General features: G+C 43.9%; 1 protein-coding gene across 1 annotated transcript in view; it reads left to right on the top strand.

Annotated features, from left to right (window-relative positions):
• Positions 1–13,415, top strand: part of FBXL7 (F-box and leucine rich repeat protein 7) — a gene marked incomplete at both ends in the record, with an annotated part of 195,944 nt that extends 182,529 nt beyond the window's left edge. The window contains 2 exons of the mRNA XM_082479834.1: positions 5,626–6,237; positions 12,679–13,415. Of these exons, the coding sequence (XP_082335960.1) occupies positions 5,626–6,237; positions 12,679–13,415 (1,349 nt within the window). The remainder of the gene's footprint in view (positions 1–5,625; positions 6,238–12,678) is intronic.
• Positions 13,416–23,319: the final 9,904 nt, after the last annotated feature.

The following is a 23,319-nucleotide window of genomic DNA, read 5'->3' as shown; positions in this document are numbered from 1 at the left end:
GGTTGAAGTTTGAGCAAATGTATGTGAGAAATCTTTGCAGGAAGATTGGAGACCCTCTCATTCTTCAAAGATTGGAGACCTCTCGTTCTTCACAATCACTGGGAGAGGGGCAAGAAACAGCTTCTTGTATGAGTTGGGTAAGAGGAAAAATTTAGAAACTTGATATGGTGACAACACTGGAACAGGCACCTCAGGGAGCTGAGTAATAGCTGTCCCTGGAAATTAAGAACAGGGCAGACATGCACATCGGAGATGGTTTAAGTGTACATAGTGTACTTGGAGAGAGACGAGAGAGCTCATCCAACTCCATTTCTCATTCTGTACGTTCTTGGTTGTAAAAGGCTACAAAATCACGTAGGTATCTCCGCCGAGCAACTCTTTCCTTCTTACAGACTTGACCGCTGCAGCCCCACACAAATTTGCATGGTGAGTTTTGTTCCAGCTGCCTCTTCGTTATCGCGGGCTCTCTGATTCCTCCCAGCCTCCTGGAGCTGGGGGGAACCTAGGCCAGTAGGGTAATAGCTTGAGAGAAATGCCTGAGGATGTTTGTGATGTGGAAGATGCTTTTTTTGTAGGTATCACTTTCTCTGGGACCTTCTCTGTGCCCAGGGCCTTCAAAAGCAAATGGCCCTGTTGTAGCCTGCTGTCCTAGATAACTCCTTTTCCTAATCTCTTCTAAGGGCACACAGCCATATTGGACATCTGTCTGTCAAATTCACAAGTCTCTTCTTGACCATTAAGCTCCTGCTTTCCACAGTCTCTGTAAAAGGAGTGCTTCCTTGGCACGTGCAAAGCTGATGGTATCGTGGTAAAAATGTGAAGTCTATACCCACATTGCACTCAGCAAAATATGTAATATCTATGCAAAACTGTTATTGATGAAGGGGTGATAAGTAAGTGATGTTTCTGTATTATGTGTAAATGCTTCTTGCATGCATTATTTTGCATCTGGCGTTTTGACAAAAATGCCAATTGCTTTTTATTTGTCTCAGCTATACTGACTTTTCAGAGCTTGAACATAGTTTGGTTTAATTTTTGCCTTAGCTTTGCTAAAAACCTCAGTGGTGACAGCAGATCAACGTGAAGGATCCTGTTTAGTTGTCAGATAAGAATCTGAAGTTTGATTGATATTTACCAAAATTTTAATTTTAATTTTGTTAACTTGAAGAGCTTGGTATGGGATTCACTTTAAAAAAGGTGCACCCGCGATACCATAGTGCCAGGTGCGGTTGAATGGAGTCACGCTTCAAGCATGGAAAATGGTTCAATCTTAAAAAGTTGGGATCTGGACATCAAGTGTCCCGTGTTAAAGTTCATAGCTGGACTAATGAAAATACAAAGTTTTCTCTCTCTGCTTCTGAAATCGGAGATGGCATATCGGTGTCAATGCCAGAAGGAACAGAGACTAGATCTTGATTTAAATCATATATACTTAAAGGCTCTTTTTCCCCAGATGTATGTATTAGTTGGGAAACAAACTCGGGGAGGGGGGGTGTCCTTTGAAATAAAACAGATTCCTAATGGAATAAGAAAACTCCCTCCAGTGCATTTTCTCCCTCTGTGTCAGCTTTTATAGTTCTGTTTCTGGCACACATCTTTTGAGATTTCTTTAAAGATTGTTAAGAAATATTCTCTTACATCAACAAACAATTTGCAGAGCCCAAGCAAAGCTTTAATAAAAAGCATCTTGCACAGAAGATCGGTAACTGGGGAGGGAGAGGGGCAAAAGAGGTTGTAGGGAGGGAAGCACAGGACTGCTTTGTAACTTGTTTTTTTACTTTCTAAGATCTCCAAAATGTAAAGCTGCATTTCAGGCTTGTAAACAATTGTTTTTTTCCGGGAACAGAAAGGCTTGTATAGGGCATGTGTGCGGAAAGATGTGTACTGAGAACTGCAACCAGTAACTTCATTTGCACTTGCAGGGTTGCATTTATTAATGTCACACTGTCATTAAGTTGCCCTGTCTCAGACTGACTCAGACTATTATGTAGCACTCAGTAAATAACGAAGAACAAAATTTGAAAGAAGCCCTTAAGAGGTTCAGATAGTGCTGTAGGAAGCCCCTCCCAGCAATACTTGAAAAATCTGGAAAATGTACAGTAGACCAAGTGTTTTGCTGAAGCTTTAAATGCTAGCAAAAAGCTTTCCAAGTTTTTACTGGCAAAAAGCTCCTGGACTCACCTGCTATTTTTTTTCTTTCCCCCTTCGGGGTGTACAACGAACAGTAAGCAGGAATACCTCTGTGCAGAGTTCAGCTGAGCTACCAGCAAAATTCCTGTCTGAGAGCATATTGCATTATGGGCTTAGCAGACCAGCAATGCTCGCTCAACTCTCTTGTTTAAACATAACGACAACACTATAGTCTTTTCCCAAAATACGTTGGGGCAGGGAGACGGGGTGCATGTGTGTGTGCCTGTCTGGAAGTCCATGCCCTGAAGGTGGAGGGACAAAGTTTCACATGACGCACCTTCGGGATGGAAGGTAAAGGAAATACAGGATGCACATCTGGAACTGCTATACTAATGAGAGAATTAAGAGAGCGCAAAGCAAGCACGGAGCGTACCCATAAAGCAGAAGGTCAAACCTTTTTTAGCTCTAGGTCTAAGTTAAAAAACACATTTTGGTAATTCATTACGCACACAGAATGTCTAAGGTATTGATTATTCACAGTGTGCCCAGGAGTGATGAAGGAATGCCACTTTTGATCCAAAAGGAGTGGAGATTAGCTATATTAGCTTGGTGCTTTGGTCGCCGGGGGAGTGGGGGGGAGAATCATGGAATATTAAACACTTTTTTATACTTAAGTAGGAATGGAGAGTAGGGAAGGGTGTAACCGTGAAGAGATTTTTAGGTGTTTTCAACAATAACTGACTAAAAATCTATGTTCTCAAAATATGCTGGGAGACTGTCTTACAGAAGGTAAGCATTCCCACAGTGCTAAAAATTGTTTATAGCAGATGTTAAAAAATGAAACTTTTTGCTTTTGATTTCAGTTAGATCTATTCTGTGGTCTAGAAACAAGTGTTTGTTCTGTGGGTTTTATTTACTTCATTTTGTTTGCCCTTTTTGTGCTGGTTTGTGTAAAAAACAAACAATCAACAACCAAAGCAAATGAAAAAGTAGAAGGAAAGGAGAGAAATTCATAGTGCCAAAGACGTGTAGTAGTGGAAGATACATCCAACACTTGAAAAAAATGTGTGTTCTCTTATATTAGAAGCATGTTCTCGAAATCTCAGGAAAAGAGCAAAAAGTAAAGGCTCCAAGTCTGCCACATCTTCTGCACATGTTTAACTTCAGGCATTGTCATTGGTTTTGGTGGTAATGTGAGGGAGGTCAAACATATGGTAAGTCCTTGCAAAAATTAATCTAGGAGACTGTTGCCTAAGTGGTCTGTGGAGTCAGTGCTTGTCTGCGGGAGCCTGGCTGCCGCTGGGGTGTTGGTTTGTTTCTCTCCAGCTGTAAATCTCATTTTTAAAATACTGGAGTATACCAGACGTTTTCCAAATAACACTTCTCGATGCAATTATTTGTGATAGCTGCCAGGGGGGTATTAGGAGGTCTCAAAGGGGAGCAGAGTGTCTGCAATACCCACTCTGCGTTAAGATATGGTTCTTGCCCCAAAATACACAAATCCCTGGGTTATGTCCACGCAGCCATAGCGTAGATTTAGAAGCCTCGAAGAAAATCTTTTTCCTTTTTACTGAGTTTCTGTCTAAGTAAAACAAGATAGCGAAGAGGAAGAGGGAAGGAGCTGGGTGGTGTAGGTTTTTCCTCCACAGTGTGAGATGATGATTTTAATCTCTCTTCAGCTGAACTAGATGATCTTGGGCAAGCTGCTGGACTTTGTGTCTTGGGTTCTTCAGCTACATAGTTGTGCCTCTCTCCCTTGCAGACACGCCGTGAAAACGCAGGCCTGTGGTTGCTGCTGTTGGAGCTAGTGAGATCAGGACATGTCTCTGCTGGGCTAAGTTAAAGCTTGATGGGGAAATTCACATGTAATACACTGATTAAGTTCATCTAAAATGTACTTAATTTAAAAACTCTGCCTAAACGCAGATTCGGGCAGGTCTGTTGAATGCATTTCTGACTGTATCCTGCTTAGTTTGTATCTCTGCTGTCGCAGTCACAGAGTTGTAGAGTTAGTGTTATTTAAGGAGATGGCGTTGCACGCTTCCCCAAAGTGTCTGAACAATGAAGCGATAGCAGATGTGACGTGGAGGAAAGGTTGGTGCTCTAAAACCACCGTTCTTACTCCATTGGTGATATTTGTTATTCTACTGGGTACTAAATTGCGGTTTCTGTATTCATCTTTTGATGATGCTTTCCTTTATACAGGATTTCCGTTGAGATCAGTACTGAGAGGTCAGGGATGAAAGGACTGTGCTCAGCAGTAGCATTCGTCTCTCATACATTGGTTGCATCATCTGTAGCATACTGCTGAAATATCTCAAGGTCTCCAAACGTATTGCTCATGGCATTTGCTCATGCTATCAAAATTATGTCCTAGCTGTCTTCCAGTCTTTTACTTGCTTTGCTTGGAGAGCTGGGAACAGGAGTGGAAATGACTCATAGGCAGCAATGTCAGCACAGAGGGAAAACAGTTGAAATAATCTTACAGCAAAGGCAACCTTTCTTAGTAGCAGAGGCCCTTTATTTTTGTGCCTGCTTTTTGCCAGTAAAGTGAAATAAAAAAGGTAAAGAAGTAGCAAATTGGGTTGGGTTTGGGTTTGGGGTTTTTTTTTGGGGGGGGTGGGTGGGTTGACTGCTTCTAGTGTGACAATTAGCACTAGCAAAAAAAATTGTGTAAACCTTGTGCAACAGCTCTGTAACCAGTTTCCAGGCATGCTGTTTCTTCACCACTTACTTTTCTGGGCCTGTTTTTTCAAATCAAACTGAAATTCACTTTAGTCCATTGGAAAGGAGTGCTTTCTGCATGCGCATGAAGAGGGACAGCCACCCCCCCTTCAAGAACTAGTCTCTGGGCTCTTGGTTAAACTGTTGAGTCCCAGTTTCCATGAATGAAAAATGAATTTCTTCAATGACATGGTGAAAATAAGTGTATGGGGTTGTGCTTTTCCCATCTGCCCAGGTCTGGTGAACGAAGCAGCATCTGCCTTGTGAGCTTTTCTTTGGCCTCCCACTGAACAGCTGAAGGAGTTGAGAGGCGAAGGACCACAGAACTCCCCCAAAAACTCACAGCTGCATAGGTTATTGGCAGTTACTTTCTGTCAAAAAAGCCTCTGACTCAATTGTGCTCATTTCTTGCCATATTCAGTCGAGAGTATAAAGAATTAAACTCCTTGGATGGACTTCCACTGCAGTCTCCTCTTCATTACAGGGCTCGGACCCACAGCCCCTCCTTTGGTAGCATAGCTTTGACAGCACACCTAGGACTGCATCTCTGTCACGTATCCAACACTAAGGTGACACTGTTTCCAGAGTATAACCTAAGATAGGTTTTAAAATGTGAGTTTCCTCACTGTCACTGGTAAAAATTACTGCTTACCCCCCCAAACCCTGAAGCCCATCATGCTCCATTAACAAACAGGCTAGCATGGTGCTGTGTTGCACCAAGAGCTCTGCATCCACCCACTGCTTACTGAAATTGTGCATTTTGTTTTCCAGACTCCGACCTGAGCATGCGAACGCTCAGCACGCCCAGTCCAGCATTAATATTTCCACCTAATTCCCCCGGTTTCCAAAATGGCAGAGGGTCGTCGACGTCTTCGTCCTCAGTCACTGGGGAAACTGTTGCTATGGTCCACTCGCCGCCTCCGACTCGTCTCACTCATCCTCTCATCCGGCTGGCATCCAAGCACCAGAAGGAACAGGCCAACATAGACCGGCTTCCTGACCACTCCATGATCCAGATATTCTCCTTCCTGCCCACCAACCAGCTGTGCCGCTGTGCCCGCGTGTGCCGCCGCTGGTATAACCTTGCCTGGGACCCCCGCCTTTGGAGGACTATTCGCCTGACGGGCGAGACAATCAATGTAGACAGGGCTCTTAAAGTGCTGACCCGGAGGCTTTGTCAGGATACACCCAACGTATGTCTCATGTTGGAGACGGTAATTGTTAGTGGCTGCAGGCGGCTCACAGACAGAGGACTCTACACCATTGCCCAGTGCTGTCCAGAACTGAGGAGGCTGGAGGTGTCTGGCTGTTACAACATCTCCAATGAGGCGGTCTTTGATGTCGTGTCACTGTGCCCAAACCTGGAACACCTGGATGTGTCAGGTAACAAGAAATATTTAAATATGGGTGCCTCTGAGTCTGAAAGCCTCCTGCTTGTCAAACCGCTGGCCCCTGTCGTGGTTGAACCCCAGCTGGTGACTAAGCACCACACAGCTGCTCGCTCACTCCCCCACAGCAGGGCAGAGAATCAGAAGAGTAAAAATGAGAAAACTCATGGGTTGAGGTAAAGGTAGTTTAATAAGTAAAGCAAAAGCCACACACACAAGCAAAGCAAAATAAGGAATTCATTCACTACTTCCCATCCCAGGCAGCTGTTCAGCCATCTCCAGGAAAGCGGGGCTCCATCACACATAATCGTTATTTGAGAAGACAAATGCCATAACTCTGAACATCCCCCCTTCCTGCTTCTTCCTCCAGCTTTTTTATTGCTGAGCATGATGTCCTATGGTATGTAATATCCCTTTGGTCAGTTGGGGTCAGCTGTCCAAGCTGTGTCCCCTCCCAACTTCTTTTGCAACCCCAATCTACTCGCCGATGGGGCAGTGTGAGAAGCAGAAAAGGCCTTGACACTGTGTAAGCACTGCCCAGCAATAATGAAAATAGCTCTGTATTATCAACACTGCTTTCAACACAAGTACAAAACACAGCCCCATACTAGCTACTATGAAGAAAATTAACTCTGGCCCAGCCAAAACCAGCACATTCTCCACCCCTTATCCCATACCATTTACCTCATGCTCAAGTTCCATGTTATCCAATACATCCTCATTAACCATCACCCCCTTTCCCATCTGTTGATATAATACACTGATATCATTCCCTTAGTCTATAGACCAGCCCTTTAAAATGTCCAAAAAATGTCCATAAAATGTCCATTGAGTTAATTTAGTCCATGACTTTGGGCTCCATCTGTTATGGCTGTCACTCAAGACAGGTGAGGTGGTGTGTCACGTGGAGTTATTGGCCACAAAAGCCAGCTCAGGTTGGGTCACTGCTGTTCTTCCACTGCTTCTTGTAAGGCTTGTCCTCCATTGGTTCAGGTAGTTCCTGCTGTAGTAATTCCTATAACATTCAACTCAAATCCAGCATTACAACAATTTAAAGGTATTTCCATTACAATCTCCACCCCTGGTCCCTTTGGACCAGGCCATAGGGTCTAACACCGCAAAGAACTCCTCCCTCTGTCCCTGCTCCAGCTTGGACTTATCCACAGACTGCAGTCCCTTAGGGGTGTACCTGCTGCAAGCAGAGCCTTATCTATGAGCCACAGTCTCATCAGGGGTATACCTGCCATGGCATAGACTTATCCATAGCCACAGTTGCTTTGAGGTGCATCTGTTCCAGCATGGCCTTATCCATAGGTCACAATGCCTACAGAGGTATACCTGCTCCAGCGGGGCCTTAGCCACAGGCACAGTCCCTTCAGAAGTAAAGCTCCTCTGACATGGCCTTACCCGGCTACAGTCCCTCCTGGGGTGGACTTGATTTCCCTTTCTGTGCTGTCTTTTGAAGTAGGAATGCCAATCTCCTAACACGATACTGGTGAGACAGGCACCACCAGAATCTCAGTGCCCCAAATGGTAGCACCTCTTGAGCGGCCAGGCCTCCTCCGGTAGAGAGAAGCTAGCAGAGATGGCCCGTTCAAATAGCACAAGGACTATTTAGAAATTTTTGCATAAAGCACCCTTACAAGGGCCCACATTGCAGCCAATGTTATATCATATAGTGAAGGCCACTTACTAGTGCAAAATTTGTTTTATCTTTTATATAGATATATATAATTTATGAGTAGATGATATATATATATAAAAAAAATGTATGTACCTGTAATCTTATGAGTGACTTGAACAGGAGCTCAGAATCAATGCTAGGCTTTTGTCTGGCTATAAATATGAACTGTCATCCCTAGCTATACTTCAAGGTCCCCTTGTTTCCACTGCTATTTTAACCAGGCTTAGCTAGCTTGGACTTTATTTTTTTTTTTTTAATAGTGTATATATTTTAATAGTGTATATATATGGTGGCTTTCTGCTTTTCATTTCACCCAGTTACACTGTATCACTGCAGCTGTTTAGATCAGCAAAATTGTTTTAGACAAATTTTCTCATACCTGCTCTGGGGAAACAAGATGTTTTTTCCCGAGATCAGCCGCACAGCATTTCCTCTCTGCAAACAGGTTGGCACTTCGTTAAAAGGATGCAGCCAAGTAAAGCACTGACATAAATTTGATGGTCAATACTTATTTTGTGATCTCACCTTGTTATTAGTATAATGTTGATATTAATCAGCTGGACCAGGTGTGCCATTGCAGAGGTGCTGATGGCTACGCAACAAGCAGGACAATGTGGGGATTGGAAGCATTCTGTTGAGTCACTGGTACCTGGACAAACTGATTTTTCCAGGGCTGCCTATCTGCTGTACACTGATTTGCTTTTTTTTTCCTGCCTTTTATTTTTTTTAACTGTTTTATCCTATCTTTCACCTTGTACTTCCTCGTATGGCAGAATGTCATGAATGGCATCAAAACAAATAGTAACAAAACAGTTATTCACTTTTTGTGATCACTGTCTGAAACCGTCAGCTGATAAGGATTCTCCACAGGACTCCATGGGAGTCCTGTCCCATGGAGTCTATTGGCAATGACCTTGCGCATGAATTCCTTATTGCCAGTGCATACTGCCTTTAGCTCTGGATTGCTAACCACGCATTCAGGTTGAATCATCTCCAACACCAGGAGAAATCATCTCCAACACCAGGAGAAAATATAAGTGCCTGTGTGATTTAGTCCTAGAGCTACATACTATCACTTTGAAGGCTGGCTGTATCCCAGGTGTATTTATGCTTTCCTTACTACCTCCTCTAGGGTGGTATGAAGAGTTGAGTGGCTCAAGTATCCTGAGCCTGGAGAGACAGGAGAAGTAGAATTACTGAGCTGAGGGTCAACTGCCTTGGCACACCAGTTTGGCACCAGGAAAAGGTAGTTCCAGCAAGTATTCTGTGAAGAGAGGAAACAGATTTAGGGCAAAAGTATAATGGGTTCAGTGGACACCACCTCAAGGACTGGAGCAAGAGAAAGCCTTGGCTGAGCAAATGGTGATGCTGTTGGGCAGATTCAAATTGTTTCTTAAAGCATCACCTTGTTCCATCTCTGTGGATGTTTCCTATAGAGGTGAATTTTCTTGCTCTCATGCTTTCTCTCTTTTCTCCAGTTTCTCAGTCAGAAGGGGTGATTCCTGGGCTTACAAACTAAACAGGAAAAGCAGTCCATACATCTGTAGCTGTAAGTCTTCCTCTTCAAAGGGCGGGGGCACATATTTTTAGCCGTCTGCATTGTGGTACAAAGGCAAGTGCTGAAAGCCCTTGCTGAGCCCTGGCTCAGACTTACGTACTTACGCAGCTCGCTCTCTTACTGCCCTTTGGGTACTAAGTGTTTAAAGAAAAGGTAAGATGGGGGGGGCAGAAAGAAAAAAAAAAAAAAGACACAACTTTTTTTCATATCTGAGTGTCTTATGAAAAGAATTCCAGGAATAAGATTTCAAACAGCAATTTTGGTTGCTGTGCAAGCTCTCCCTGGACTTGTCTGCAATGAGGCTGCACTCTAGGTCCTTGGACAAATACTGGGCTGAATTGAGAAGGTCTCACACGAGAAGATCTTTTCTGTAATCAAGTCCAAGAAGTAGTTAGAAGGACAAGGCTTGCACCTACACACTCAAGCAATCCACAGGACTGAAGTGGTTCGCTGGTTTGGTTTTATAATGAGCAAGAAAATTTGGGTATATGTGCTGGAGGAAAAAGCTATACTTGTAGCTAGTTAATTAAAACCCAGTTCACAGTTGTACATCTAGTTGAATCCCTCTCCCTCTTGCATGGTTACTTGGCAGCAATAATATAGCAAAATCTTTAATGTCTAAAACAGACATTCATATTAACTTTCAGAGTTTTCCACAATGTAAGTTCTGTCACTCTCAGCATCCACTTTGTGGGCAGATCTTAGATATCTCTAGAAGTTGGTTGAGCTTGACTGCAAGTTATTATCTAACATGCTAGCCAACTTTTTTTTTTTTTTTTTAATCTGTTTGGAAGTTTCTCCTCCCTTTTAAAAATCAGTTATACTTACTTTATGGAAAATCCTGCTACAAGAGCTTTGTTTTTACATTTTTTATTATTTAGGACAGAAAAATTGTTACAGGCCCAGGAACCTGTCATTTTGCCTAAAAATCAGGCAGTTCTATATCAACATGGACTCTTTTTCTGGTGAAACCATTTTGAATACCCTTCCCATTAAATATTTTAAATTGTAGCCAAAGTAACGAGACTAGAGGATTCTTGTCAAAACAGCAATCACACACTGATGTACGACTCCAACCCTGCTGTGAGACTTCTGACCCATTCACTTTCTAATTGTGGTCATTAAAGCATTCTCCCTTTGTGGATCCTCATCAGACAGAACATTTTCCTCAGCCTCATCGACTCTTCATTCTCACTTAGCCAGATTTTAAAAATGAATTCTGGTCAGCATGTAAAACATCCAGACCGATTCCTTAATCCTTAATCCAGCAACTTCCCCAGGCAAATGCAATAGAGCGAGCTACGTCGGGTCCATCAGAACCCTGCATAGGTGTCAGCTGCTTCTGTGGAAACCCAGCTCAAGGATGGGGACTTCTATGGTGCATTTTGTTTCACCTACTCCAAAGAACATATTAGAGGTGAAATTTTTACACCGTTAGTACTGTACTGCTTCCCTTTAGAAAAATCACTTTGCATTATTGAGTGTGTATGTAGTATTTACTTGAAGGCAAACATATTTCCAAAGATTGCACCATAACATAGCTGGATCTGCAACACAGTCTGAAGAGGAAATAGCAGCATTCAGTTTTAGGAAGACATTGTTCATTGAACAAAGTGCTTTGCTTCAAGGTCCCAGAGCTTCTGCATAACCTGTGGACAATTTGCCCGTGTCATTGTGTGAGGCCTGAGGTAAAATTTGCATCCGTTTGAATAAATTTGAAGCCTAAATTAAAAATCCAGCTGCAGATTCAAATGATGAATGTAGAAATCTAATTTCAGGTGGCAAACTGTTCCAAGTCCATATCCCGTGCTTCTTACAGCATTCGCTTAAACCCACCGGAATATCTCAAGGGTTTTTGTTTTTCCTTTTTGTTTTTAAGAACTGAAGCATAATCATACCTTTCACTAAGCCTCTGAATGAGAACCTGTTGTTTCAAGTGGTACGAGTTTGTCGTTCAAGTTTTTGAGGTGGTCTCCGTACATTGTCATGTTCTTTACTTCCAGATTACAGGATTCGTGCAGCATTTCTGATGCACAGACCTGTAAGGTCATTATCCTAATTTTTCTGGCTTTTCATGGGTCACTTCATCTCCCCAGGCCAGTGTTTCAGCAATACAGAATAGCTCCTTTTATCCCTACCTGAGAAGCCCTCTTTAGGCATAAGAATTTGTCTGAGTAGACATTTACGGCTAAAACTGCTGGGCCTTGGTCACTAACAGGTAGACCCTCCCTTCTTCCTTGCGGCTGTTTCTAGCTATGTTAACGCAATGTGCCCAGCTGAACTTGGCACAGACAAGAATTTCCCTTCAGGAGCCCGAGACTGCCAGTTTGCAGTGCAGCAGAAACAGCACTTTCCAAAAAAAGCTTTCATTCATCACCATGCACAGAGTGGAGGTTAAAAACCGGGAAAGTGTGTGAGCGTATTTTTCCCTTTAAACTAGCTCTTTATCTTTCCTTGCAAGGTCTGGTGTTTCTCCTCTAGCCTAGTTACCTCCATTCATGGCCAGGCTTTCGCATTCGAAACAGTCCTTTTCTGCGTCTGTCCATGTCCTCTCATGCCCTTACCAGTCTGTTGGCTCCTGCTGACTCTCCCCATTCTCCTTAGGTTACCCGAATCTCCACCCTTCTGCAAGCACATAATCTTGCCATAGTTTTGCATCCTTCCCACATTGCAGGCTTGGGGCTGGATTCACATCTGTTCCTTAAATGCTTTTAGGAGGATGGGTGGGGTTTGTCTTTTTTGTAATGGAGTCAGATGGTGAAAGAGCCTCTGATGTTGGTTTACAAAACTCAGCCGGTCAGCAATGAGACTGCCTCTGATGAAAAAGCTGTGTTGGTTGGCGTGTAGTACCATTTTCTCAAATTGTCACTGGGTTTATGTTGCAGTAACAGATCATAAACTGTCCCTAGATAAAGCTCGGACCATCGTTTTACGTTTGGGATATGGAGAAAATTGTTCCGTTGCTGGTGCTCAAAATCCCAAAGCAACCTTGCTGAGTCTAGTGGAGTTTATTATTTCCTCTGGTGTAGGGACACATCACAGCAAATCCAGGCTAGTTAGTCAGGAGGATTCTGCTCTTGCAACGTGAAGACGTCTTCATCACACCCATCACACAATTTCATGCCCACCTTTCTGGTCTTGCTGTGTGATTTGTTTGTACTGCTTGCTTAAATGTGCTGTGTTTTTCCACTTAGGTTGCTCCAAAGTAACATGCATCAGTTTGACTCGCGAAGCCTCCATCAAGCTCTCTCCCTTACACGGGAAACAAATCTCCATTCGCTACTTGGACATGACAGACTGCTTCGTCCTGGAGGACGAAGGACTGCACACCATCGCCGCTCACTGCACTCAGCTGACCCACCTGTACCTGCGCCGCTGTGTCCGCATCACCGACGAGGGTCTCCGCTACCTGATGATTTACTGCACGTCCATCAAGGAACTGAGCGTGAGCGACTGTCGGTTTGTCAGTGACTTCGGCATGCGGGAGATAGCCAAGCTGGAGTCGCGCCTCCGATACCTTAGCATTGCTCACTGCGGCCGGATCACAGACGTGGGCATCCGTTACATTGCCAAATACTGCAGCAAGCTGCGCTACCTCAACGCGCGGGGCTGCGAGGGCATCACGGACCACGGTGTGGAGTACCTCGCCAAAAATTGCACAAAACTCAAATCCCTAGATATTGGCAAGTGCCCTCTGGTCTCAGACACCGGCCTGGAGTTTCTAGCCCTCAACTGCTTCAACCTGAAGCGCCTGAGCCTGAAATCGTGTGAGAGCATCACTGGGCAGGGCCTGCAGATTGTCGCTGCCAACTGTTTCGACCTGCAGATGTTGAATGTGCAGGACTGCGATGTCTCTGTGGATGCTCTGCGATTTGTTAAACGACATTGCAAGCGCTGTATTATAGAGCACACCAACCCTGCCTTCTTCTGAAAGGACACCCCCACCTGTCGTTACAATGCAGTATTAAAAACACTGACGTATAAACACACGCTCCCATATTCAGTAATGCTGTCTTTTCTATAGCTCACGGGAGTCAGCTTTTCTTGTATGTTGTGGGTGAGGGGGGGTTCTAGAGGACTATTTTGTTTGCTTTTTGTATGATCACTTTTTAAGGTGCGGTGGGTCTCCATGGAGAGGCTGCCTTAATGCAAAAGCAATGAGTGCTCAGCATCCCCAGTGGGATGCCATTTCCATAACAGCCGTGATCTTGTCCCAGGCTACAGTAGCTACCTCCAAAGGAAATAGCACATAATCTCTCCTTTGGAAATGCTACTAAGCTGTGTCAAATACATCTGAATTCCAGCTGTGCTCATGAAGCTGACTATGCAATATGTGTCTGTGTTCCCCAACTTCTTCCAACACGGCTGATAAAGCATCCCCCTGTCTCCAAGTAGTTTCTCTTTGGTAGTCATCCATTGTAATCCCTCAGGAAATACTGGGTAGTATTCTTAAATGTACTTGACTGACGCAGAACAAGACCTGCTGGCCATTGCCGAGCACTCTGCTGAGTGAATCTGGAGATTGTGCCCATGCATGGATTCTCCTGGAAAGCCCACCTCCAGGTCACTCGGGCATCGTCACTACTCGCCTTCATTTCTAAATCTGCCCTCTCCTGCATGTGTAGTACCACTCTCTGGTAGCAGATAGGGCCTTCTGGGTCTGATATTCATCCGAGTGAAGGAAAACAGATGAGATATTGGTGGCCTGGCAAAGGGAAAAGCCAACAAATCAGCCCAAAAAGCTGCTTTAGTTCTGCACCAAGCTGACATAGCACTGTAGTACACTGGGGACTCTCTGAGGCGTTGTGGAGCAGCTTGCACGGGGCAGTCCCAGTTGCTGTGCTACACTGCTGTCACCAGAAATTCTGTCTTTGTTCCTTCACTGTATCTCTTCAGCAGCTGTGGCACCACTGCAGTTGACACCCCCTGAGCAAACCCGGCACGTGCGTTGAGGTAAATTCAGTATGTGCCTTAATACACATAGAAACCCAACCCTTTTCTGTGGCCTTCCAGTTCAAAGGACAGATGGCTGACCTTGAGACTTCAAAGACGTTAGCCTGATGTTAGATGACACCCCTGGGGACGGAGGGGCTTAGATTGTTATTCACATTAGATTTAGATTTTGTGAAACCTTGTCTGTGTGTCTTCCCTTAGGCTGGAGAAACAGCTGCTGTTCGACAAGGAATTAAAATGTCAGCGTTGTCCTGTGGCATTGGGCTCCCCTTGTACTCTCATGGTCACTCTTGGTCATGCAAGAGCCAGAGTGGTTTGGTGGTTCCCCCATCTCATTGTCTCCTTCCCTAGAGCGTGTGGTCGTTTCATGGTTACTCTCTTCACGATTTTCTGGCAGCCGTTTCTCTGCATTTTCACATGTAATGCTCAGATCTGAAAGCCAGACACGTTAGGGGTGATGACATTTTCAGGCAGGCCCCCTGCGCCTGACTTGACAGGTGAATTCATACGTTCAGCTCAAACACTATAAATGTCTGTGTAGAGAACATAAGAAGGGAAACACCGTGTCTGGTTTTCATAAGCAGTAGTTCCATCATTTCCAGACAACACTAATAAAAACATTGATATGAAGTGAAAATCCATATGCTCCAGAAAAATACATAACTGCTGAGAAAATACTTGTAGCAATGCTCTCTCAAATTATAAAAAAAACAATAGTTTGGGCATGTCCCTGCAGAGGGAACTTGTCCTACTGCTGCAAAAAGTCCTGTAACTTATGTCTGTTCCTCCAGTTTTGAGTTTCTTAACGTACAGGATGTCATCAGCTCTGAAATATAAATCAGATTTTACTAAAGCAAAGAGGGCCACGGAAAATGAATTTGTCATTGCTACTATTACCTGTCAGTGACTAACAGGGGGTGATACCATCCTTTGGCCAGTTAATATCACTTTGGTTTTCCTTTCTGTAATTTTAAAATTAGAGATTCTTCTCCAGCAAGTAGACAGTATATTTTATCCAAGCCAGCTATTCTCTCTGTTTATCCTTTATCTCAAAATGGCCTCAAGGATAGTTAAATGTTAAGCCCATTCCTGAGGATGGTGGGATTTTGAGCCATTTGCACTCATGAAATATAAGGCCTCATTAGTAACATTTAACTGTTTATTAAAAAAAAAAAAAAGCTACTTTTCTGGCTGTGCTAAATTGAGTGAATAGTGCTACATGGTTTTTAAGGTTTCTAATGTTTAAATTGGCCTGTACTGTACAAATCTCACTATAAAGCCTTAATTTGCTACCGAGAAATAAAGCAGTATATTGGTAACTGATTCATTGTCATCTGCACTAATTGATTAACTTCTTGTGAAAAATAAAAGATTAAATACCTGTAAAGCTTTCCTTTAAAGGTAGGTAGGTGAGTGAGCACATCAGCACACCAGGTAGGTGGATGACTATATTAAAAAAGGAAAAGAAAATATTTGTTATAGATTATGACCTTGCCTATCTGTATCTTTAAAATTTGATTTTACTCATGTGGTTCTTCTTGACTCTCGAACATAATCAGTAACTGGAAGTATAAGTAAAAGAAAAAAAAACAGTATATAAAAAGCACATGTATAAAAAGTTCAGGAGGGCCTCTGCATTGGTTTAAAGGCAAGTTAACATATTTGATGTGAAAAGTAAAATGGAATGACTGAAAGGGCAGAGCGCTTACTAGTGCAGCATTTCCTTCTAATACTCTAAAAAAAACCTACTCTGGGGGGTACTAGTGGAAAAGGAATAAAGGTAATTTTTCTGAGGCAAACATTTTTAAGTATATAGTCTTACGTGATCTGAGTCGGCACTCTGAGACTGCTACTTATTTAAAGAAAATTTGAATTTAACTTATTGATACACCTCGCCTGTTTTGACTTTTAACCTTTTTCCTGTGTCTACTTGCAAAATGGCACGACCAGAAAAGAAACTGAAACAGCGCATGTGGAGCTGAGTTTGCTGGAAAGGTTGCAGCTTGTGAGAGATGTGTCTTCGTTGCAGTTTGGGGTTGGCAAAGGCTATAAATTTCCCCAGTGAAAACACTGTTGCTTCTTGAACCACAAAATTCGGGCTCAGGCACTGAGGCTTCTTCTGCTCTGCAATAGCGTGTGGTGATCTCATCAAAGAAAGCAGCGATGAATCACATCAGGCAGGCCGGCATGTTGTTTATGCTTCGGAATAACTTGTGTCCTGTAGAGAGAGGTCTCTCAGAAAAGGCGCGTCTAAACTATAATGTGCTGTGATTATAGCCAAATCTCTGTATCTAGGTATTTCCCTTGGCTTTTGTAAAAAGCAGAACTGTATTTCCCCCGTTAGCATAATGAGATTGATGTGGAGTGCAACACTTTTTGCCTTTTTGAGCTGTACTCATCTGGCTTCCTACGAAATGTGAAACAGCTTCTGTTGGATGTCTTGGACTCAGAACCGTGGTCCAGACTGTAACCTTCAGTAGTGGCTTACGTGGTTTCTGAAAACTTCTAGCCTTTGAACTGGAAAATTAAAAAGCTGGTAAAAGACCTAATTTTAGCACTAGGCTTGAAGCCGGTCCAAACTCTCATTAAAAAGAGGTACAGTGACCATTTGGACTGCAGACTGGCTGCCCCACAGCTGCCAGTGTTAGTTTAAAGGGGGAAAATTCTCTGACAGAGTTGGTGCATGGCTCCTCTCCCCCCCAGCGTTCCCCGGGAAAGTAACCTGCCCTCGGATTTTTATAATTCTGTCAGTTTAGCTATTCGTGCTGAAACTTCCCATGCTGGGCTTTGAAAATGTTAGTTGAAATGGTTCATCTGGTTCTGTAAATAAAGCTAGGAGGAAATGTCATTTTGCTCATGTTAAACTCCTGGTGACCTTTCCTTTGAAAACGGTTCATTGCTCTGCCTCTCCTCTGAGGCCTTCAAAGTGAAAGGGTGAGCCTTGCCAGGAGGTCAGCTTTGGGACAAGGATGCATCTTACAGATCTCCCAGTTTAAATTCACCCAAATTTAGCTACATTATGTGTCTTTGAATGTCTCCAACTCCATGACGAGGGAGAAAAGGGGCACGCTCAGATCTTTTGGAGCTTGTAGTTTGGCGAGGCTGAGATTTGGCAAAGCTAAGAGGCGTTTATCACTCTGGTAGTGTGAAGGAGGAAATGAGCTGAATTATATGGAAGCTGCCTGGAAAGTCAGGGCAGGGTTGAAAGATGGGGGTTTGAAAACTGGGACAAGAAGAAGGGTGAAGGAAATTTCCTGGGCAAGGAAAGCTGAAAAGAAAAGAGAATGAATGATTTACAGCAAAAAATCTGGGGTTGGAGTTAGGAGAGGTGGGTTTGTATAGCTTGTTGAACAGGGGAGTCAGGCCAGAGAAAATGTAAGTACTGAAGAATGAAGTTTGGGGCAGGGACAAAAACATGAAGAAAATGGCCTGAACATGATGTAAATAGAGTACAACCCCCCAAGGGAGGCTCCGGGAAAGGCTGACAAACTGTTTCCGTAAGGACATCTCAAATCTGAAACAGCCTTTCAAAAATGAAAGAGTAATTTTGCATTTAATGTATCCAATATCTAACCTCTTTTATATTTTGTGAAGCCAGAAAAGCTTTACAGGCAGATCCTTTGCCTTTACCAGCAAATGTATGCTGAGGCCTCAGACACTGTCAACCTCAGTGTCTTGCTCCTGTCTTTCCACCTTGGCGCGAGGTAGTCTACCGAGGAGAAGGCAGCAAGGCAGGTTTGTGACATGTATTCTTCCTTTGGCATTGCGTTTCAGCCACAGCAGCCCTTCAGCTTTGCTGAGGTGCAAGCATCAGCGTGGAGCCAAATTCATGCCCTTTTGATGGCTGTGAAAGGGCATAATAATAATAGGTTCAAATTACTGCCAGGCAGCAGACATCAAAATTCAAACTTAGCTTAACAAAAAATACGTTTAACTCAACAGCATTACTGCATGCTATTACACAGATTAAATCAGTTTTCTCCATAAAATAGCTGAGGGACGTTTATTTTCATGCACCCCTGCTGTACAGCTGTATGCTTCAGAGCAGGTTTTTCCTCTGGTTTTGTCTTCTGTGAAAACTGGACAGAAATGTCAGGTCATTTTTCCCTTGTCCTCTGGATGATCACAGAGCCGCTTCTGAGATTTAAACTAATGGAAACCTTTTCAAGTAGGCTCTGCTAATACAAATTTAAAAAAAATATTATGAGTGCAACAATCCAGTTGGCCATAGACATGTCAAATTAAGCCATTATAAATATAAAAGTTACTAAACAGGCACCAGAGGGAGAACCAGAGGGATCAGAAGGAGGGATCTTTTTAAAAAATAAAAAACCCCAAGCTTTTATAAATGACCTTGATACTTTTAATGCAGAACAGAAATCTTAACCATTTCTTCTAGCCCTAAAGATACTGTGTTCTTTGGGTTAGAATAGATTAGTTTTCCTTTGTTTTTTAAAGAAACATTGCGTGCTGTAGCCTCAAGCTCACATAAATGGTGGACATGGAAAAAGTCATCTTAAAAAGATGAGAGAGAATGCAGAGAGGGATTTGGGCCAAAAGGAATGAATATTTTTAACAGTTTCATGTTGCATTGTCTCTTTGATGGCTCCTTAAATATTTTTTTTAAATCAAGTAAATGGCCATTCTTGAGAAGTTTCCATTACTTCTTGAATACACTCCATTCATATAATTGCCTCAACAGATAGACATCAGAGCTTTAGAAAAACTGAATTTCTAGCTATAAAAAATAAGTGTAGCTAATTTATTGTTTATAGTTTGCCTTATCAAGTGTTTTCACTCTTTATCAATTGACATATAAAGGATATATCCTCAGCCTTTATCGGGACAACTGAAAAAATATTTCTATACATTTACTAGTAAGAGATTATATTTTTCTGATACCCGAATTTTGCTCTATTTGTCTCTTCCTGGTCTCTTGTGTGCTGTGAAAATACTTTGAAGAGCAGGTCTTACGTCTGGACTTGAATTACACTTTGTGTCATCAGCAAACTTGCTGATGGTACACTCTATCCCTTCATCCAGGTCATTGATAAATATATTGAACAGGATTGGACCCAGTACTGTCAGTAGTTTTGCAGTGATTTATTCCTTAACCACATGAAGCATCTTCTGTTTTATTTGGCATCAATTACAGAAGCAAACACTGCCTTCAGCATCTGCTTTGGTGAAGGTAGCAGAGCTGTGACTTTTCCTCCATACTGTCCTTTTCTTTTCTCTTCTGCCCTCAGAGAGTTACCCAAGCTCCTGTGGGAGTCTGAGGTCTTCTGCCTGTGTAGTCATGGATAACACACATGATGAACAGCTCGGTATTAACGGGATGAGTAAGGCCATTTACTTGGCAGGCTGTCCTGGTGATGATGAACTGAGGATATTGACTGCAAGTCAGTGACCACGCAGTGGCCAAATCTTGCTCACGTTTCTCAGTGGAGGTGGGAAGTCCATGCATGAATTAGTAAATATGATGCTTTCCAATGCTTGTTCTTATAGTGATATGTAGAACTATAAGATGAATTGGCTGGGGGGAGATCCACATAGATCATTAATATCCTCTTTCTTGAAGTAGCATAGTAGGAAATTGGGTATACGCCTATCATGAGCCACAATGGCTTTCACTGATCGTCAGTATAAGCTGAGCGGCTGGTGAGTTTCCATAACATAGCAGGTCAGCACTTGGTGACACTGCTAGGGCAGCGCTGGGCTGGGTTTTTTCTCCCTGGTGTTGTGTTCTTGTACCTGCACAGCAGAGAAATGACCCAAACTTTCTCTGTGTCTATCCCCCAGGTGACTCATAAGTTTTGGTGTTTTGCTTTTTAATCTCCCACAAACTCCTGTCCTGCCCCCTCTCTCTCACTGTCTGATACACTGGGCAGCCATCCCGAGGGCCTTCAGCAGGATCTGGCCAGGAGGCATCATCTCTGCCGCCGCCACCTCCCTACTCGGGCTGAGAGCTTCTCTCGTTGCTGAAACTTGGAGCCTCACCGGTGTTCCCTCTGAAGTGTGGCTGCCTCTCCCTTTCCCTTTCCTTGAGATACGCTCACCACAAAAAGCCCCCTTTTGCCCTGGCGGGGGAGTACGGGTGCTGCTGTGGTGGGACCCACTGTGTTTTCCAGAGCCCAGGAGGAAAGAAAAGCTCAGGCAAGCGAGGAAGAGCCTGGATGGCAATGGCAGAGCTGCACAGGTGGGGAAGGAAGGAGAGGGGAGGGACTTCATCTGTCAGGACAGAGAGGAACATCCTGGAAATACAGCTGCCTGAAATGGCCTGGGATGCACTGGGAAACGTGCAAAGGGTTTTGCCATGGCACCTTCTTGCTGAGGTGGCATCACAGCATTTGCATGGTTGTGTGTGCAGGGAGAGCTGAAGTCTTGAAGTGAGGAGCCCACCATCAACATGTCACCAATGACAGGGGAGAAGAAATGCCATCCTTCCCTGTGGCTCTGGGTCTGAGAGGGAGGGAAGCTGTGGCCAGTTGGGAGGGAGCTCTGGGTTGCCCTGGGGCATGCCAGGCCTCATGGCAGGTGTTCGGCAGCTTGGGTCACTTTATTTTAAATGCCACTTGTGAGACACTGGAGTTGCAAATGGGTGGAAAGTCTGCTTGGTGTGGTGTGGCCAGGTGAGGTGTCCAGACTGCAGGGGCTGTGGGAGCCCTGTCGTAAGCCAAGGAGAGAGAGGGGAGAAAAGGGCTCGGGGCACCTTCCAGAAATGTGCGTTTTGCAGCAGGGCCTCTCCTGGCTGCCGGACGGGACTGACCTTCTCCAGAGAGTCTACGCTGTGCGGGGACTGCTCAGAAGCAGCAAAGGGAGCCACAACCAGGCAGAGGTGACCGTGTCCTGAGAAGCTGAGGAGAGGTTGTTGAAGATGCAACACAGGCACACGTTAAGAGACTCCAGGCTCCCCGGCTTATTTTTGTAAAAAGAGAAGGAGGGGGGTTGTTGGTTTGGGGTCTTCTTTAAAGTCACGATCTTTTAGAGTTGCTTGGTATTTGCCACGTGTTAGGGGAAATCTCATTCAGAAACACGGAGACCGGTTTATCTTCAGATCGGAGGGGTGTCTGATTTCTGAGGGTTGGTTTACTTTTGAACTTTGGAGTTCATAAACCTCTGGCACGTTGAATTTGAGAGCATGATGAAGCAACCTTACCTTCCCCTGCCAAAAAAATTAGAAAAAGCAAGGGAAAATTGCATCAAAATGCCCAATAAAGAGAGTAAAAAAAGCTGAACTGCAAATGGTAATTGTAATCTCTTGCTTAAAAGATAATTTCTCCCACAGGAGTCAAATATGGTCTTGTGAAGCTGAAGGGTAAATTGAAAGCTATCATAAAGATTACATATATTGAGCACATGGATAAATGCAGCAGCTGGGAAGAATCAACACAGCTTTTCTACAAGAAATCCTCTCATGAGTTCAACAAATACTTGGGGGGACATGTCAGTGTGGGGTGCTGAGGACACTAGAACAGGTTTGAGGACAGGTTCTGTGTCTGGCATCACAGTGTGGGCTAGGATGCTTCACTGGGAAAAGAGATAACTAAGGTGGGATACGATGAGTATGACAAAGGAGACTGAATCACGGATGGTGTAAGGTATGAAGGGACTGAATATTTACCATGATTACTAGGTAAAATGTATTTTTAAAAAAGTTAGAGGGCATCAAGTGAAGCCAGAAGGTAATGGATCCACAGCAAATTAAAGTAGTTCTTTGTTTGCCATGTGTTAAAGCCTTGGACTCTTGCCACAGGATGTTGTGGATCCTAAATGTTCACATCGGTTAAAAAGAGACCGGACAAGTTTGTGGAGGAGAAGTCTGTGTGCAGCTATTAAATACAACAGACAACCTCTGGCTCGGGAAACGCCTGAGGCACGAAGTGTTGGAGGCTGGCAGGCTATGCTGGGAAAACACGCTTGCTCTATTCTCGTGCTTCTCCCTAGGCATCTGGTTTTTGGCTACTGTCAGACAGGCTGTTCAGCTACACGGACCTTTTGTCAGCAGCTGTTTTCATATTTTGATATTTGTCTCAGCCTATCCCTGATACAGAGCACACACACACTTCTTGCTTGCGATGCCGTTAGTCAGAGCTGCTCAAGGTTCTCCAAATTAAATGGGTTTTGGCACCCTTTTTTCAAAAATCCTCATGCTCCAGAGTGCAAAACCCCATCTTGTCGGGAGCTAACATCCTCATCTATTGACTTTCATGGGAGTAGACACTTGAAATTTTGCTGGAGGCTTAGTACCCTGCATATTTAGACCCGATTGCCGCAGGCCTGCAGCAAAAAACGCCTCTGTATTCGGAAGAAGGACCAGAGGAAGCAGAGCGTTTTGTGCTCTCTCAAACTCCTGCAAGTCGGGAAGCTGGTCACGGAGACACACTGCTTTTTCAGGTCTCTCTCACCCCTCTCATCTACAGGGAGAATTTGGGAAATCAAGAAACCTCTTATTTCTTTAAGACAGCTGTGCTGCATCTTTGTAATCAAGACCAGAATTTGCCTGTAGCCTGTGCTCAGCCAAAGAAGTTTAAGCATCTCTGCTCCCCTTTATTCATTTTTAAAAGGGCATTTTTAAAAGGGCCTGCCAGTTGTTCTGCTAATTTCAGACACAAGAGGCTGTATAAGGGCAGTTCATGGCTCAGTCGGGTATTCAGCAGTATTCAAACAACTGGCTCTGATGCTTGACATCAAAATTTCATCTCCTTTAGGCACCTTGAAGCCAGAGCACGACCAGTGAACACACACTTGGTATAAACCACACAGCCACATGGGGGTGTGATTCCCAGGCTGGTCTGGAGGAGGCAGAAATGTTGTCCGAATCGGCAATGCAAAGTCCCTTCTCTGCTTCTGCAAACCCTTGGCCTACTTCTGGCCCTGCG

Source organism: Vanellus vanellus (assembly GCF_965231255.1).
Source record: "Vanellus vanellus genome assembly, chromosome: 2".
Taxonomy (NCBI): domain Eukaryota; kingdom Metazoa; phylum Chordata; class Aves; order Charadriiformes; family Charadriidae; genus Vanellus; species Vanellus vanellus.
The sequence above is the reverse complement of the archived record's forward strand: the minus strand, read 5'-3'. Positions and strand labels throughout refer to the sequence as shown.